Source organism: Zootoca vivipara, chromosome 3, assembly GCF_963506605.1.
Source record: "Zootoca vivipara chromosome 3, rZooViv1.1, whole genome shotgun sequence".
Lineage (NCBI taxonomy): Eukaryota > Metazoa > Chordata > Lepidosauria > Squamata > Lacertidae > Zootoca > Zootoca vivipara.
The window spans coordinates 82,422,432-82,441,357 of NC_083278.1; the positions used below are offsets into that span (position 1 = coordinate 82,422,432).

At 47.2% G+C, this 18,926-nt stretch overlaps 1 protein-coding gene across 4 annotated transcripts in view; it reads left to right on the plus strand.

Annotated features, from left to right (window-relative positions):
• TMEM63B (transmembrane protein 63B) overlaps nt 1–15,294 on the plus strand; it is a 76,660-nt gene extending 61,366 nt beyond the window's left edge. For 3 of the 4 annotated variants that reach the window (XM_060272925.1, XM_035108186.2, XM_060272926.1), the window contains 9 exons: nt 1,754–1,860; nt 2,754–2,840; nt 4,756–4,821; nt 5,756–5,918; nt 6,864–6,969; nt 8,143–8,310; nt 9,729–9,844; nt 10,535–10,618; nt 12,241–15,294. In XM_060272925.1, coding sequence (XP_060128908.1) covers nt 1,754–1,860; nt 2,754–2,840; nt 4,756–4,821; nt 5,756–5,918; nt 6,864–6,969; nt 8,143–8,310; nt 9,729–9,844; nt 10,535–10,618; nt 12,241–12,408 — 1,065 coding nt within the window. In that variant the 3' untranslated portion in view covers nt 12,409–15,294. The remainder of the gene's footprint in view (nt 1–1,753; nt 1,861–2,753; nt 2,841–4,755; nt 4,822–5,755; nt 5,919–6,863; nt 6,970–8,142; nt 8,311–9,728; nt 9,845–10,534; nt 10,619–12,240) is intronic. The other variant, XM_060272927.1, reaches the window with a different exon arrangement.
• The last annotated feature ends 3,632 nt before the right edge of the window (nt 15,295–18,926 follow it).

Genomic DNA, 18,926 nt, shown 5'->3' on the forward strand with positions numbered 1-18,926 from the left:
TCCGGGTGTTTCAAGTGGTGTTAATTCACCTGGCAGAGGACTCTTTCACTGATGTGCTTTGGATTTGTGGGGATCACTGCAGCCTCACCCATTCTCCTCCCAATGTAATTCGGAAGAGAGTTCAGAAAAAGCTGCTGCTTTGTTCCTATTCTCTTTTCCTGTTCCTGGTTTTAGGAGCTCAAAGATCTCTTGTGCTATTTCACGTGTATCCCAAACCACAAATCCTGGCCTACATGGCAGGCAATAGACACACAGTTGTTGTTGTTGTTGTTGTTGTTGTTTTCTCTCTTTTTTTATTAAAGGTTTTCTTGGTTTACAAAGATAAATGCAATGTCTCTCATAACATTTTTACAAATTGGTTTCCATTGTTGAGACATTAGGAAGAAAAGGGTGAGAGAGGTTGAAGGGGGGAGGGTGGGAAGGGTCGGGTGACGATGTTTCTGTTTTGCTTAATATATGGGGGGGGTGTCAGCGTCGCTTGTGTAAGTTCTCTGCTGTTCGCTTGTGTTCCTTTGGCGGTGAGAGGTGTTGGGGTTGGCCTAGAATATGGTTGTTCATTTGTGATTGGCTGTGGTGGTCTTTGTTTCATGTGTGAGTGGGGTGGGTGGGTGTTTTGGATCAGGTTAGCCATATTGAAATGTAGCCTTATTGGCTTAATAAGGGTCCTTTAAGTTGCGCGCAGGCAGGGACAGAGACAGTCAATAACAGACATCCCCAAACTGCAGCCCTCCAGATGTTTTGGCCTACAACTCCCATGATCCCTATCTAGCAGGACCAATGGTCAGGGAAGATGGGAATTGTAGTTCAAAACATCTGGAGGGCCGAAGTTTGGGGATGCCTGGTCAATAACGACACCGAGGGTTGAATCCAGAGAAAGAGTTTAATCTCTAATTAGAGAGACTCTTGGTGATCCATATATTTCACGACAAGAGTAAAGAAAGACAAATTTGCAAAGATTCTTATACACTTCTTGGGCTCCTCCCTCCCTCCTCAGGAATCCACTCTGTAAGTGTGTGCACGCAAGAGGATCATAGGTTACAAATACATATATGGATCTTCCTGTGTCCGGTCCTTCTCATAAACACATGCTGACTCAACAAAGCCTTCAGCCGTCAGTAAGGCTAGTTTATGCATCAGGCTAGCAACTTCCAGCGTCAGGCTGGAAGTGCATCCGCTGATAAGCCTCTCTCTGCCTCTCGTTCTGTGTTCCAGACAAGGCCAGCTATTCGACCTTGATAGCAAGCTGTCTCACTGTTCCTTTTGCTTACATTACACTTTGACACACAGAGAGGCAAAGAGAAAAGCATTTTAAGAAACATTTTAGGAGAAAAGCTAAGGGGGCTAAGCCACACAGTCAGAATTATACAATGCAGGCAATGCAAACGATAGGATCAAATTTAGCTCAATAATACAATTAGCAAATCTCTCTCCTCCACAAGCTGTGTTGTATAGGGGGACAGAAAGCAGAGTAAATGTTGAATTCAATAGGTGTGAGAAACACAGTGCTGACAGCTACAACTGGACTAACATAGGTAGGCAGGTCAGGAAACCCACTCATTCCTGAACAGACCAGTAATAATCTCTCAAGAAAAGAACACCATGCAGTAATATAATATCACACACATACACATGTTATGATAACATACAACCAACCTAGCCAACTACTGCTCTGCCATTGCATACTTTGTATTCTTGGTTGCTATATGTTATTCAGAGCAAGTGACTGATTGTTTCTTTTTCTTTCTCTTTCCAGAATCCCATCATCACCCAGTTCTTCCCCACACTGCTGCTGTGGGCCTTCTCTGCTCTGCTTCCCACAATTGTGTACTATTCGGCATTCTTTGAAGCCCACTGGACCAGGTAAGATGGGAAATTGTCTCTGCCTGCCTGAGAGCTGAACTACTCTGAATCTCTGCTTGGACTATCTCCCTCAGGCCCACCTGCACTGCACTAAGATCTGATTTCTATGGACTTCGTGGTTCTTCTTTTAGCAAACTTTAGATAAACCTTCATGCTTCTTCAAATCCCATGAATCCCTGCTGAGGAAAATGTTCTACAGTATTAATCTAACAGTATATTGCAGACTACCTTGAGAGCTATTATAGGATGGAAATATGGCATATACATTTAAAAATATTAAAACAAGGAGGCCTTGCCAGCCCTTATTCACATGTTATGTACCTTAATCTGTACTACCTCAGGAGGATAGCAGCACAAGAACAGGCCTTTTCAGTGGTGGCCCCCTTGCTTGTGGAATGCCCTCCCCAGGGAAGCATGCATGTCTTTTTTAGACATCAGGCAAGGGTTTTTCTCTTTTCCTGGGTTTTTGGACCTTAATTTGAAGGGTGGCATTTGTGGCCTCCTTTAGTGGGGCGGGATTTGTTGGTCCTGCCTTTTAATTGTTAAGCTGTGTTTTTAGGTAACTTGGTTGTTCTTAAAACAAAATGATAATTAATAATAATAATAATAATAATAATAATAATAATAATAATAATAATTCCTTCCAGTAGCACCTTAGAGACCAACTAAGTTTGTCATAGGTATGAGCTTTCGTGTGCATGCACACTTCTTCAGATATTGAAATTATTATCATTTTGTTTTGACTACATCAGACCAACACGGCTACCTACCTGTAACTGGTTGTTCTTATTTGTTTTAGTGTAAATAGCTTTGGGTTACTCTTTCAGAAAAGTAACTATCACATATAATAACTAGTAGTAGTAGTAATAATAATAAATTATCTGTGCCACTAGGTCTGGAGAGAACAGGACAACTATGCACAAGTGCTACACATTCCTCATCTTCATGGTATTGCTGCTGCCTTCGCTGGGCTTGAGCAGGTAAAAGTAAGGTTGCTGAGTAGAAGAGAAGATATCTGGGATGGATCCAAAATATCTATTCTTTCCAGTGGTAGCGGCAATTTTCAGCATTTCCCCCTTTCTCCTGTGTCTCTCTGGAGTAGAGAGTGCTGCAGGGGAAAGGAGGAATTGCCAAAACCGCCTCCCTGCGAAGAAACAGCACCACTGCTGAAATCTCACCCCAAATGGATGTGATCTTGCCCAAAATTGGTGCCGATGGCAGCAGCGCTTCTCTGCTGTTGGCTGTGGTGGTGGGACTGGCAGGGCATCCGCCACCACCTGAGGGCTTCAGCCACCTGAGGCAGCAACCTCACCCTGCCTAATGGCTGGACCGGCTCTGGCTGTTGTACACCAAAGCAGTGAGGTTGGATGTCAAATCAACATGCACACATCTCCACACCGTGTATTTTCAATTCTCAAGTGTTCATGCAGTCTCTTCTTTGTTGTTTTCATTTTTAATTGAGAAAGAGAGTGTGCATGGCAGGACATCACAATAACCTCCATTCAGTGTGTATAAGATGCAAATTAGCTGAAGGAGAACTGAAATGGTTTGTTAAAATTGGAGCTGAGGTGAAAAGCTTGGCTTCAGTCATTGGGATAGCAAGGCTACAGTCCTGTTCCTGATTACCTTAGAGTAAGCTCCAACGAATGCAGTGGAGTACACAAGCAGAGAATTGTGCTGAATATTACCTTGAATGAGGCCTGCTTTCTCAGCCTCAGTTCCCTATCTCTAAAAAGAAATATTGAATGGCCTACTTGTGGGATCTTGTGAATGGAAAGCATGTGTGTGTGTATATATATATATATATATATATCTCCACACTAAGGTAAAACAAATAGGTTTAATTATTATAATAATACAATTTGTAACAAAATGAGTAACAGAAATATTAGAAATGATTCCTTTAAAGTCTAAGTGTCAGGGAATGTTCTAGCAGTGAACATTCCTTGACTATCGAACTGGGGAGGTGGCAGGGCTCAGACAGAATCTGAGAGCCATTACTGCAATCTGAGACAGACACCCAGGGGGAGGGGGAGGGAGAAGTGTCCAGCGAGGAGATGGCCCGCCCTTTCAAGTTCGCGCCTGAATTGAGACATTCCAGAGCCCACAAACGTAAAGGGAGGAGGTCCGGACTCCCCCGGTTGTTATGCTGGGGGAGCAGCAGGCAAGGGGCATTGGGGGAATCTTCCTCAGACTGAGCAGACATGTTTCCTTGAAACTGTATTGCACTGTATATATATCATGCACAAATAAAAGTCTTAAAGACAGAATGGCTGTGGAACTCGTCTCTCAAGAGTAGCCAGAAGCAATCCGTGACACTAAGTATCCTTTATTTTTGAAAAAGGTAATTTACTTTAAAACAACACTAGAAGGCCAGCATATCTAAAATGCTTCTTTTATTGTTGGCTGGTTGTAATCCATGCTTTGTGTTCTTAAGTGACTGTATTGTATTGGCGGATTTGCTTCTATAAATGTAACCTCCTTTAGAACTGCATTAGTAATAAGACCCAGTAAATGCAAAAATAAATTAATAATGGTTCCGTTCCCCCATCCTTGGCCTAAAAGAACGGAAGCATCTTTTGTTCTGCTATCGATCTCTTTTAAATCAATGCTTTTAAAACGATCCCTATATAAATATAATGCCAGTGTGGTGTCAGGGACTTATCTGAGAGGAGGGAGAGAAAGACTCCACAATAAGAAACAGGGTTGGGTTGTTTAATGTGGCCTAGAGCTTTTTCTTGGTCATGGTCTGAGACAGAGGGCTGGCCTTAGATGGACTGGGGCCTTGACCTAGCATAGCAAATAGAGCCTCGTGAGATGTGTGCTGACACTGCAGTTGCATCCCAAGTGCCTCTTGGTAATTACTCTGCACTCTTTGTGTGCTTCACTTTCTAGTCTGGATGTATTTTTCCGCTGGCTGTTTGACAAAAAGTTCCTGGCAGAGGCTGCTGTGAGATTTGAGTAAGTAAAGCCTTAAAACGAGAGGAGGGAAGTGCCTGGTTTGGTGCCATGCCTGCTGTGGCGCAAATCTCTGCTCCTCACAATCTTCTCCCACCACTTCCTGCTTCCCTTGGTAGGCCACCGTCCGATAACATCAAGCCATTTAAGCATCTGCCATATGCTGTCGAAAACTTAGCCTTCAATACTCCTAGTTGCCATATTTCCTTAAATTACCTACTGTGTAGGCTGCGAATAAGACAAAATACCAAAAAAAAGAGGCAACACGTCGACCAATTCCAACAGGCGAAATATATCTATTTTTATCTTTATAAACTATAACAACATGTGAGACAGTGATCCAAGGTAATCATACTGTTTCGGTTTGGTCCTCTTCAGCTTTTTAACTTAGTGTTTGTATACAATCTGTGGAACGGGTCATACACATGTGTAACCCCTGACCTCAAGTCTGCTACACAGGAGTTGTTTCATTAGCATTGACTTTGTACCATGGCCAAGTGGGCTCAAACTTTTATGTTTTGCGAATAAGACAAAGCTTTATTTTCTTTGTGAAGGTGGGACACAGAGACCATGCTAACAGAGACACACCTACCAGAGTTGGGGAAGAAAGGGAAACCACTGTATGTGAACCAACGTGGTAACACAGGTGGATGTAGGAGTCACAGGTGTGTTAGACAGCTAATAACCCCTAATTGGTGGTTTAGGCAGTGGGTACATCCTACACAAGGAGAAAATGACTCAGACAAAGTATAGAATCATAGAGTTGGAAGAGACCACAAGGGCCATCCAGTCCAACCCCCTGCCAAAGGGCATCAGTATATCCACGTCTGACCCAAAATTTACTACCCGTCTTCCATTCTGTTAATCCCCATGCTCCATTCCATTCGCTTTCCTGGTTGGCAAGCTTTTTTCTATTGCCCTCCTTTCTCTTTCCCAGGTGTGTGTTCTTGCCAGACAATGGGGCCTTCTTTGTGAACTACGTTATTGCCTCTGCCTTCATTGGGAATGCCATGGACTTGCTGCGCATCCCCGGCCTCCTGATGTACATGATTCGCCTCTGCCTTGCCCGCTCAGCTGCTGAACGCAAGAATGTCAAACGGGTATGTGGCTCATGCCAGCAAGAGTTGGTCCAGTCACACAACTAAGGACAAAACTGGAACCAGACGTCATAAGGGGATGTTTGACTGCTGCCTGGAGCGACCCACAGACACAATTGTCTAAAGGTTTCAAAACAGTGGGGCTTTGAAGACAATTTGGGAGGTTATTTTCCCTTTAGTGTTAAAAAACAACAACATGGAGATAAGACCCCCCAAAAAAATCACATCTAGGGCTATCAACCTATCAAATAAATATTAAATTTATTACATGCTCTTTGGTCGATTAATCAATTAATCAAATTTGCATATGGATTTTAAAAAATTAGTTCTGGAACTAGAAGCATCCTTTTTATTTTAGATTATATATTCATGTGTCATAGCAAGCATTATCTTAGGGGAGACATTTTTGCTGCATGTGAGAGAGTTTTATTTTAACCTGCCTGCTTAATCAGGGATAACTTTTCTATTCAAAAGGTCTCTTCCCCCCCCCCAGTTAATCTTAATGAACTAACGTATTAAATGTTGCAACCCAAATTATTTCCTGTAGATCCTATTGTTGAGCTCCTAGATGCTTGAACTTATTTTATTCAGAAAACTTGCACAAGTATTCCACAATCCGGGCGCAGTCGCTATGAAGGCCCTCACTTTCACCCCACCCTCACCCCCACCCCAAATAGCCAGATCCCCAGGTGACCTTAAGCCAAGGCAGGGGACACATTGGATTGACATACTGAAGTGATTGCACCTTGCCTGTTTCCATAGCAACTTAGGGAGCCCAACTTCCAGTACCATCTTGGTCCGAGTGCCTCACTGTGAATCTGTGGACAAACAGACTTGTGAAAATCATGGCTTGTTTTGACACACATCCAGAATATAATGTGGGCTCCTCACTCAGACATTCATGTGTATGCCAACAGGATCTCTGTTTTTGTTCCTCTTGCCTTTCAGCATCAGGCCTATGAATTCCAGTTCGGGGCCGCTTATGCCTGGATGATGTGTGTCTTCACTGTGGTAATGACCTACAGTATCACCTGCCCCATCATTGTCCCGTTTGGTAGGTACCACAACATCTCCTTGGACTTCCTTTGCCTAGCACAGGCATGGCCAAACTTGGCCCTCCAGATGTTTTGGGACTACAACTCCCATCAACTCTAGCTAACAGGACCAGTGGTCAGGAATGATTGGAATTGTAGTCCCAAAACATCTGGAGGGCCAAGTTTGGCCATGCCTGGCCTAGCAGGTTTTAAATACACCAAATACTTAAAGGCAGCAGACACAGATATATTCACAATGGGTTTGGTGTGTGTTGATTCATTACAGTGAGTTTCTTAAGATGACACCTGGGTGATAACACAGCAACTGACTATAACCTGTGGGTTCAAGGTGGCTCGAATGAGATTTGCAAGCTCCGATTTTGTGATTCATTTCCTGCTGGGAGCTTAGGGCAGACACATTATTGGGGTTGGAACTGTCGGCCACTTGCCAATGGCCTGAGGTGACCGGAGGGCCCACCATCCAGCTTCCCCTCTGTTTGCTTTAGGCAAGTAAGTAACAGAGGCAGCAAGAAAGTCAGTGTAGCCAACAATGCAGACACCGTTTCAAGGGGTGGGACCCTATCTCTGGGACCCCAATGTAGTACTGCTCCAAAGATACCCTATACTGGACCTCCCCAAAGCATTGTGGGAGAATTAAAACAATGGATGCCATGAGCAGTGCTTAATCTGCTGGCTATACTGGCATTTTTGCTGCTGGTGATATCTGCCTGCTTCAAGGTAAAGGGAGTAGAACAGAACTACTGTCTCCTGGCGCCATTTTGGTAGCTTCTCCACCTGAGGCAGATTTTCTTTCACTACCACCCAAACAAGGGGTGTTTTTATCAGCTCCATTGTTGCCCAAGGAAGGGACATAATCTGCCTCTGCCAAGGGAAGGACTTCATTGCCACTGAAGAGCTTATGTTGTGGGGTCTACCGGTAATAAGGACCCCTCCAAAACTGCCACCAGTCCTGGCCAAAGAATTTGTTTTGGTGACCCAGAAAAGTTGTGGCTAAGTAGGTAATTTTTTCAGGCTTCCTCCAGAAACAAGGAAGCTGCCAAACGAAGCAATGGTCTTTCATATGTCTGATGCCTGTAGAAGCTGTTTAGGAGGCACCTAACAAGTGGAAATAATTAATAAGTAAAGCTGCTGTTCATTCCAGCTGATTGCTCTGTCTCTCCCCGTTCTGTTAGGCCTGATGTATATGCTACTGAAGCACCTGGTGGACAGGTACAACCTCTATTATGCCTACCTGCCTGCCAAGCTGGATAAAAAGATCCATTCAGGGGCTGTGAACCAGGTGGTGGCAGCACCTATTCTCTGCCTCTTTTGGCTCCTCTTCTTCTCCACTGTGCGCACAGGTAAGCAGATTCTGTTATGTCCAGTCTGATTTGCCAACGTCTGCCTTTACAATAAATATAGAAGGGCTTTTAGCGAGACATTGATGCCCAAGGTTCAAGAAGCATGCTGGGCAGCTGTTCCACAAGCAGTGCAGATGGAACCACCTTCTGATCATTAGAAAGTGCAGTTAAATGAGTTAATTGTGTTAATCCGGAGCAGGTATGGGGAACTTGCTAGATCAGGTACGTTCAATCCCAGGATTCATTTTTAAGTAAAACATGCATTTGGGGGCCTGTATCTTAATATTTTACCATATATTTGCATGGTGGTAGTGCTTCTGTTGTGACCCACCTTGGATCAGGTGGCTCAAGACCAGTGTTCTAGATTTCCCTGGCCATCAATTCCCATCATCCCTTACTATTGGCCAAGCTTGCTGTGGATTATGGGAGATGGATTCCAACAAGGTCTGGAGTGGCCATGGAATTCACTGCGTTGAAGAGATAGCAAAAGCCCTGTGTATCATCACTGTGATGTTTAGGAGATTTGCAGGTGGCAGCTCCATACCATGGAACACGGTCCCAAAGGAAACAGCAATGGCCATCTTGAGTGGCTTCAAAAGAGGATGAGGCAGATTCACAGAGGATAAGGCTATCAATGGCTTCTAGCCATGATGGCTGGGCTCTGCTTTGATGGTCAGGGGTAGCAGTGCTTCTGAATACCAGTTGCTGGAAACCACAGGTGGCGAGAGGGCTCTTGTGTTTGGGTCCTGCATGTGGACTTTCCACCAGCATTTGGTTGGCCACTGTGAGAACAGGATGCTGGACTAGATCAGGCATCCCCAAACTGCGGCCCTCCAGATGTTTTGGCCTACAACTCCCATGATCCCTAGCTAAGAGGACCAGTGGTCAGGGATGATGGGAATTGTAGTCCAAAACATCTGGAGGGCCGAAGATTGGGGATGCCTGGACTAGATGGTCCAGTAGCCTGACCCAGCAGGCTCTTCTGATGTCAAAATGTGGCCTATGAGGGGTGGGAGAGATAACAATATGGGCCTCTGGAGTAAAAATAAATAAATATCCCCCCCACCCCAATCTACTGTTTCTTCATGGGCTACTGCCTCCATTTTGCTCCTTCTGAACAGGAACTTATGACCTGACACAAAGCAATGTCACTTGGAGTGACCTCTGCCCACAAAACGTCACTCCTGTAATGTAACAGCCCTCCCTGGCTGTCATGGGGACCCGTGTTGCCACACATAGCCATTGTATAGCCACTCTGGGGTGCCACAACAGATGATAAACGTGAAATGATATTCTTTCCCATTTTGGTGCACACACACACACACACACACACACACACACACAGCAAAAATCAAAGGCAGAAAAGAGAGAAGGCATATACTTGGCAACCTTGACAGAGGATATTTTGCATTCCTCAGGGTTCCTGGCTCTCACGTCCATGTTCACCTTCGTGGTTCTCGTCATCACCATCGTGATCTGCTTGTGTCATGTCTGCTTTGGGCACTTCAAATACCTCAGTGCTCACAATTACAAGGTAATTGTAGTGGAAGGGCATTTTCAGGGCAACCAAAAGGGTTGTGCGGTGACTTCTCTTAAGAACTGCTTTACGTGTTTCCCTGGAGAGATTTGGGAAGGGGGCAGAATCCCAGGCACACCTGTGTTCTTAGTCCATGTGTTGAAGAGATGGGGAAAGCCCTGTGTACACATATGAAAACAGCAAGCAGTTGGAGAAATGTCCTGCAAGAGGCGGACTCCATTCTGAGATGAAAAAAAGACCACCTCCTAATTCCTTGGTTTTTTTGTGTCTTGGTCTTCCTGCCCTCGCTGCATGTCTCAGCCACTTTAGGAGCTATGTGAGGGCTGGACCAATGCAATGGTCCCTCCCCACAGGAGAAAAGCTCTGGCGGGGGAAACCAGCCCCTCTCACAGTTCTTCCATTTTCAGGAGCCACATGAGAAGAAACTGTGAAGAAGTAGCTTCCACAGTGATGCAGCTACATGTAACTTGGCCCTTCAGAGTTTTATTGCTGTGGGGACTCAGAGCTTCCTTCTGCTCCTCTTCCACATGCAGAGCACCTGAAGCCCAGCTCCTGCGGTGGTTGCCACCACCAGCACTGTTCTGGTTGCATCACGTAGAAACGTTCCCGCAGGGCAGGCAGGGCCGGAACTGGCAAGTTGCTGCCTTTGCTGTTTGCTTTCCTGTCACACATGCTTCTGTCTTCCAGATCGACCACGCAGAGGTGGATGCTGTAGATGGGAGGGAGAACGGACGGCCCGCTGCCAGCCACCCACCAGCTCCAAAATCAGCTGTGAGTCTCCAGCTCCTCCGCTTGCCTTCTGCAACGTCGGATATTCTGTGCCCTCTTATGTCTGAGTTTGGGGAGGAGGAGGAGGAGGAGGAGGAGGAGGAGGAGGAGGAGGAGGAGGAGGAGGAGGAGGAGGAGGGAGAAGCCTTTGCAGATTTCCTATCAGGCCCCCACCTTTTTGGCTGTACACGAGCGGCATCCACGGAGCATGGGCAGAAAACAGGCCTCTCTGTTACTGGCCCTTTCTGAGATGATGGACCGGCAACCTCACTCTGCCCCTCCCCCAGTGCTGTTTGTTCACTTTCTGCCTCTGTCTCTCAGCTTGGACAGTGAAGCTAGACTGGTCAGTGCCCCTTTCTTTTCTGCTTTCTGGCTCCTAACGCATCGGCATGCTCTGTGAGTGCTGCAGAAAGAGCTGCGGCCGTCATTTCCCAATGCAAGTTAGTTTTGAGTGGGACGGGAATGTTTAATTCATTCAAGGCTTTCCCTGCACCCCAAGTTGCTGGAGGTCCAAATGGTCTGCAGACAAGCACTGTGGAGATGTCAATGGCTGCAGTCACGCCATAGAGAGCACAAAAGAGCAGCTCCGGAGCCAAATCCTGAGTATTAGCTTAATTGGGGGCAGGGAGGAAACACACACTGAAAACAAGTGGATTGGTTTCCCTAAAAATATAGAAAATAGAGAGAGCCTGTATCATCATCATCATCATCATCATCCATTTAACACAGCATTTTAGTTGTGCCAAAATTCTTTACAATCTTTCACTCCAATCCAGAATCCCATGTGTGCTTTGGTGCACGTTCAGAGCTTCTGCATGAGCCAGTTTCTCCTTTTGCTGTACATTGAAGGAAGACAGTCCACTTGCCCATCATCACCTTGTGTGTGTGTGTGGAGAGCGGCACCGTACATTGAAGTGAATGGTGCTTTACTGGTACACCAGAGCTCTCCTTCCTGTGAATTGGGATGTTCACCTCTTTTTGCCCTCAAAAGGTATCCAGTGAGAGAGGTCACAATTCACCTTTTTTACACATGAGGAGCTAAAGCTAAGCTATCTTGCTGAGATGGACCTACCTGTTGCTGATCTCAATTGCAGCCACAGTATTACTGTAAGGGGTTATTTCTATTCCTAAGGATGAAAGGCCCCTTGCAATGGGTCGTTTCTGAATAAGGCCTCGGTAGCTCCCTTCAGGCTTGCTAAAGGAGGACAGAATTCTTGATGCTAAGGCTCAGGGCAAGGAAACATCAGGCCCAGGCTGTTGAGGATCCTCAGTGTGGGTTTTTGAGGCTTCAGGGCTGTGTTTCTTCTACTGGATGTCTCAAGATCCTCATGAAATTAGGGCTGAGTGCTACACTTCAGAAATACTGCCGTACTATTCAAGCCTAAGCTGTGGAGTCACACAGCCCTTTTTTTTCTCCTTCTCCCCCCTTCATTTTGCTGTCAAACAGCTACCGGTATTCCACACAATACAATTCTGTGCCAGCATGACTGCTCTTGGGCTCCCGACTGCATGGCACTTACGCATCATGCTCTGCTGCCTGGGTCCCCAGAGAGAGAGAGGAAGAGGGTGGGGGGCTAACTGGTCCATTGTTTTATTCTTCTCTTCTTTTTATACCGGCTCTGCAGCAGAAGTACATTGCCCAAGTGTTGCAAGATTCTTCACCGGAGGGCGACGTGGCAGAGTCTGAAGAACAGGGGTCCCAGGACGAGGAGCTCATCAACCCCAATGGCATAAACGATACGGATTTCCAGTCATGCGAGGACAGCCTGATAGAAAATGAGATCCATCATTAGGGGCGCTGGAATCCAAGAGGGGGCAGGGGGATTCCTGTGAGCTGACGAGGCTGCTGGGCACTGGTTGTATATGTGTGTGAGAGAGGGAGTGAAAAGCTGTGTATGTGTGAGAGAGGGAGCGAGACCACGGAAGCGGAAGAGAAGGCAGCACGAGACGAGACAGGTGGCATCCATTGCTCCTTCCTACCTACCTACCTACCTACCTACCTGGCTGCTGCATTATTGCTCCTTCCAAGATGGGGAGAGAGAACCTGTCCCGTTGCTCTCTCTGTATTCTTCTCTCTCTCTTTCTCTCCATCTCCATCCTTTAGTATGGGAGGGGGATTTCTCTTACAAGCTGCCTACCCTTAACACCATCTGAAAACCTACAAACCCAAGATGGAGCAAAGGAAATGGCCTGCCTCTTTGCTCCATTGTGGCCAGGATGGGGAGCGAAAGGAAGGCACAGCAGAAACCAGGCAAGAGGTTCTCCTCCTCCCAGGGAGCCTGTCCTCCCCCATTCCCTGCTCCCCTGTCTAGAATCATGAACACTAATAATGTATTAGGTCTGAAAGTGAACTGAGCTTTAATCAAGGCACTGAGTTTCCAAACGAAGAGTCTAGTGGCTTTGAATCTGGCTAGGATCAGGGATTCCAGCCAAGCGGAGCCGTTTTAAAAAAAAAATCTGTGTGTAAATCACCCTACATGCCTGTGCATCAGTAAGCATTTCATCTCTGGTGCCCGACGCACGACCCTATGATGACTGCGGTCTCGGCCAGCCCTTTCCACTCCGTCTCTCCAGGGAAGGCTGCCAGAGCATGGTCTAAGAGTCAGAGGGATGCGTGCAGGAAACGGCCCCTGCTACCAGGAATGCTCCTCGATGAAAGCCACAACTGGAGAGTGCCACCCAGCAACAGAGGCTTCCCCCAGGCAGCTGCTTGTGGCAAACGCAGCTCCAGTGGCAAGAGAGCCCCCTTGCAGGGCAAGGGGAGCGCAGGGGGATTGGCAAGGAAGATTGTCCCAGGCAGGCTGGCGGTACTTCCCTCCTCTTCCCTCCTCGCCCACAACTCAAACAATGATGGTAGTCCATGTTAAGTGAGACCCAGGGGTCTTGAAGCAGAGGTGCCGTGATTTGGGCTCTGCAGCATTTTGTTTGCACTTTTGTTTTACCTTCAAAACTGACTAAAACCCAAGCTGCTCTCTTGCCCGATCTAATTTTTAGGGAGGCAAAGGAGGGAAAGACGGGTTGGTTTCCTGAAGACTGCTAGAGAGGGCAAGACCACAGGATCCCGGGCGCTGTGAGGCTTCTGAGCTGGTCCAGCTGTGCCCCGGGTCCTTGCTTTTGAAGCCTCTCGTGCATTTTTAGTAACCGGCAGCTGGGCTCCTGTTTGATGAGGCTCACCGCCGCTCCCCCCCCCCCGCTGCCTTGCATGTGACTCCAAGGAACTGCCTTATGACTCAAGGTGTCGCTGCCTCCTGAGCTTTCCTTTTCAAAGGGTTGCGAGAAAACCTTCCATCCCACCCGTTTGCATCATTTGCACAGAAGGTTGGGGTTGCCCAACTCATAGGGCTCTTGTTTTTGTTTAGTTTTGTGCTTCTGCAAGATTGGCATGAGCCAAAGGGTGGCACGGAATCCATTTCTGTGAGCACTTCGAAATCTATTCGGAAAGGTATTTCCAGCCTTGGAGGGAATGGGCAAATTGAAGGGATACAGGTGGAGCCAGGAATGGCCCTTTGGGGTTGTTTTGGGGGATGTGGGGAAGCAACAAATCCCCTTTCACTCTTGGCGAGTCTTGCCTTCAGCTGGGGACACTGGTTGAGTTGGTTCTTGTGCTTGAGCTGAGTATCTGCACTGGACCCATTTCCCTAAACACCAAAATGAAAACCCACACACAAACAGAAAGAAGGCTGTGCTGCTATTTAGCTGTCTTAAATTTTCCATTCCCTTCATCTCAACACTGTCCCTCCCCTGCTATAAGCAGTCCTTGAGGGATGCTGCCAGTGTTACATAGAAGCAGAGACCAAGAGACTAACCCTCCCTTCGAAGAGGAAGTGGGTGCAATTCGCTGTCTTTGTTCTTCCAGCCAGGGACCTGAAGCATTTTCAAAGATGGGACTAAATGTCTTGATCTCTTCTAACACTGGGCAGGGCTGTGGGGGGGGGGGGGCTGATCCACCTCCATGGGGGAAAGCAAGAGAGATGAAGCGCAGGAACACAAGATGCCGTCACGATTGCGCAAAGTCACGGACAGTCACGAGTGCAGCCGAGAGAAGCCCTTTGCTTTCCGCTTCTTGACTTAGGAAGCCCAGAAAACGGGGAGAAGGAGCTGGACTTTGTACTCCCTTCTGGGAAGGAGACACATGAGTTTGAGGAGGAGCCCACTTCACCCTTGGGAGCTGGGCCATCGCTTGGGGGGGGAGTGTCCAGGAGTTGGGGGGAGGGGGGGAGGAGCCTGTGTTCAAAGTGACCCTTCTTCCTCCCCACCATGATCATCGTCACCGCCGCCACACTGCTGCTGGAATGCATGTGGGTTTTATTTTAATTGTTTAAGGATGTTTTTCTTGGATACTGTCTAGAAATAGTATGTGTTCCATGCCAGGGTTTCCTGTCCACACCTGTACTGGTCCCTTGGCGCCATATTCCTAAGCCCAGCCACCACTGCCCTATCTGCATCAGCCCCACAACCTCAACTTGGGATGACTGGGATGAATCTCCCTGTACATACAGCTGCAGCGCAGGGCTGGCCTATGCTGGTGATGGATGGATGTGTTGGGTGCGGACCACTGGTGCCCCCCCCCTTGCAGGGAGCTGTGTTCTAACTGGCACTGTGTCTGTGTAGAGATGTGTATAATACCCTGTATATATTTGTGTAAAAAAAAGGAGAAGAAAAAACAGGAACTTATCATATTTCTAGTCTCTGTGTGTGTGCATTTGGGGAGTGGTGTAACGGGGACAAGGAGTGGGGGGGGGGAGAGACCAGAATTCGAGGTGTGTTTACATTTACTGTGGCTGGTGATTATCTTTTTCCACAAAGTCATGAAGAACAGCATCATCCGGATGGAAGAGAAGATATACGTAATTATTTACGTGGGGGTCACTGTAGATCTTAAGAAAGAAAAAAGGGGGGGCATTGGTAAGGGCCACCTGAATGCTGTTAAGTTATAATTAGCCCTGTTAGGTGAAGCAGGTTGATTAATTGGGAGAAATCTGTCCCAAATTTGGGAAGGGGAGGCATCATAGAAACCTGGGGAGCTGCCTTATAACAAGTCAAGTCAGAATTTTCTACAACAGTAATGGGGAAACTGCAGCCCATAGGACTACTTAAGTGTACCAGGCCTTGCCACTTGACTTGTGCTGTGGTTTGATCCAAATCATGCCCATGTTTCTATCGCCTGATGACATCAGGCACGTGACAGGTAAACCTTGGGGCCAAAGTGAAAAGGAAGAACCAGAAGCATGCTCTGCTTTGCAAAGGAAGGCATTTCCTTGGCAGCCTCAGCTTGACTTCAAGTCATGGTTGCCACTACAAAACTGGAGGGTGCTCCCAATTCTTTCCATTTCCATTTGATCCCGAGGTTTACTGCTGGAAACAGGCCCGTGGATGCAGCAGAAGGGTTGCTATGCCAAATAAGTACTTATCTTTCCTTGCCTTCTCTGGGCATCTGCTTACTGCAGCCCTGATGACAGAACATATACCCACCATTTAATTTAAAGAATGGAGCAGACATCGTGCATCAGAAGAGTGTATCTGCCACAGTGTTGATGAGCTTGACCAGGACTTCCCAGGGTGTGGGGATCTTGTACCCCTCTCCATGTCTCAGCCTGTCAGTCACTTGCTGCTACAGACTACTGTAGAGTGCTCTGTGTGGTGCAACCCTTGAAGTTGCTTCAGAAGCTGCAGCAGAATTCTACAGCTGGGATGGCTGCCACTATGCTACCAAGTCATCTTCCAAGGTCTTACTATTAGTTTAGAAAGCCCTAAAGAATATAAAGCCCTTAACAACTTGGGACCAGTGTACCAACAAGATCGCCTTGCCCACTAGACCGCTTCAATCGGCGGAACGGGCACCACATAACAGCCATTCCACCTTTGATTGTTTAGTGTGGCAGCAACTACACTTTGGAACTCCCTGCCTATTGAGGTCAAGCAGACATCTTCACTGTACTGTTTCTGGCAGCTGCTAAAAGCATTCCTGTTTAGGCAAGCCCACTCAGATGTTTAGAAAGTCGAGGTTATTTTAATCTTAATTTAATTTTAATCTGTTTTTAATATTTTCGCTTTTGTATGTTTTTAAGTGTGGCTGAATTTTTTCCCCTTGGTTTTATCGTTTTGTAAACCACTTTGAGTTTTTTGTTTTGTTTTAACAATCAAGTGGTGTATACAAAGAAAGAAAAAGAAAATTTGGGGCCAATGAGCAGGATACTTCAGAGACTAACAGGCTACCCCTCTAGAAGTTGCAGAGCAATGAAGCCAAGATAAAAACAGTAAAGCGAATAGCGAAAGGATCTCGCTTATAAAATTGCCCACTGAAACAGCAATGCCCGGGATGCGCCAACAGAGGGAGCTCGCGAGTTACGAGCAACTGTGATTCGTTTCTGCAAGGGACGAAACTCCGGTCCCGTTTGGCCACCGAGATCCCGCAACTTGGGCGGGGCGGCGGCTCTTCAGGGACCCAACCAGAAGCTGGTTACGGACCAATCGGGTAAAACTTGCGGAGTCACGGCAGCTCTTGCAAGATCGTACGCTGAGTCATTGGGGGGGGCGGCAAGCGGCGAATTCTACAATTAAAGGCGCTGGGTGAGTCTCAAGCTCGCCGGCAAGCAAAGCCTCGCTTGCTTGCTTGCCCGCCCGGCTGCCCCAAACTGAGCACAAGCTCTCCAAACTGAACCAGAGGGGCGAGTGATCTTTTCGAGGGTTCATCTCATTGGCGAGGAAAAGGCACTTTGCACATGCCTCGCTCAGAGCCGGTACCACGTTACTCCAAGCATCTCAGTCCCCACCATAGCTGCCAAGTTATCCCTTTTTTAAAGGGATTTTCCCTTATGCTGAATAGGCTTCCTCACGAGAAAAGGGAAAACTTGGCAGCTATGGTCCCCACCACTGCGGGAAACTAGTTCCGGGGCTAAGTACGAGATGCAATGAGTGGCAGCGGCTTCCCCCGCCCCGTTGGTCTGGGTGTGGCGGCGACGCAGCCGGCATAGCTGAGACGTGACTCAGAGAGTGGGGCTGCAGCTCCAGAAAGACGCAGTGGATCCAGGCGTTTGACTAGGAGGGGGAGGCGGGCTCTTAGACACCGAAGTTTGCTGATTCCGGGCTTATTAGCTCATGGTTTGCCTTCGAAGTGCCCCCTAAAACACCCACCCACACCCCCGTCTGAAATGCAGACTAACCGAAGTGCAATCTCTGTGCGCTCTGTACAACTGCCAGCTGTGCCCATCACTGATAAAGCAACACCATTGTAATTGTTTCTGAAAAGTTACTTAAGTTTGTTAGAGCTTTGTTGCTTTGCCACATATATACCCTCAAAGGGAGTTAGTGAAAAGATGCTTCTTTGTAACTCTTGACTTGCCGCTTTATGAAAAAGGTTCTCAATTTCCTGCAAGTTGCACAGAATGTAGTAGTGAGGTGGGAGAGCTGGCGGGGGAGGGGGGATCCACATCCGGCAACCAATTATGCGCCCCTTTGGTTTCTGAGAGTACTGGAGTAGATGAGTCCTAAAAAGCCTCCGACACAAATTTTCACAGCCCTCTAGCAGCTATGGTGGCTCACTTACCAGAAGTGATGTATTCTGGAAGTATGTACCAAACTAGCATTGGTTGCCAGAAGTGAAATATATGGGCATTGTTTTCAGCTCTCCTGCCCCACTATAAGAAGCTTCTTTATGCTGAATCAGACTATTTATCTAGCCCAGTTTTGTCAGCCCAGCTCCTCAGGGTTTCAGGGGGAGGCCCCTCCCAGTTCTGCCCGGAAATGCAATGTATGTTCTCTAACCACCACCGACCCACAACCTTCCCCTGGTGTCCTCCTCACCAGCCCTCTTTGAGCACACCATTCCCCTTTCCTTTCAAGCGTGGCAGGGGGAGGGTGTTGCATTAGACTTGGCTTACATATACTCAAGCCACATCTGCGGCTTTTCCATGGGGAGCTCCTCCACCTGCCTGAGTTCTGGCCAGTGCCAACATGAATGGATGCATGCATGAAGCAAGCCTTCGCATTGTTACCACCCATCAAGCACAGACACAGCACACAACTGTTATTAATTACCCCATGCTTCCACCAAAGAGTTTGGAAGAGCCCGTTTTATCCTTGCAATAAGCCTTAGGGTAGCTTAGGCTTAGGGATGCTGACAGGTGGCCCATGATCACCCAGTAAGTTTCAAGCAGGTGGTATTTGAATCCACATCTCCTCAGTTCTAGACCGACACTAAACAACACGGCTATACTTTAATTATATTTTAGTAACAAACTTGGGTGCTGGGTGTATGCAGCCAAAACAGGGCTACCTCTGAAAAGAAGGAAGTACAGGTACAATAGAATAA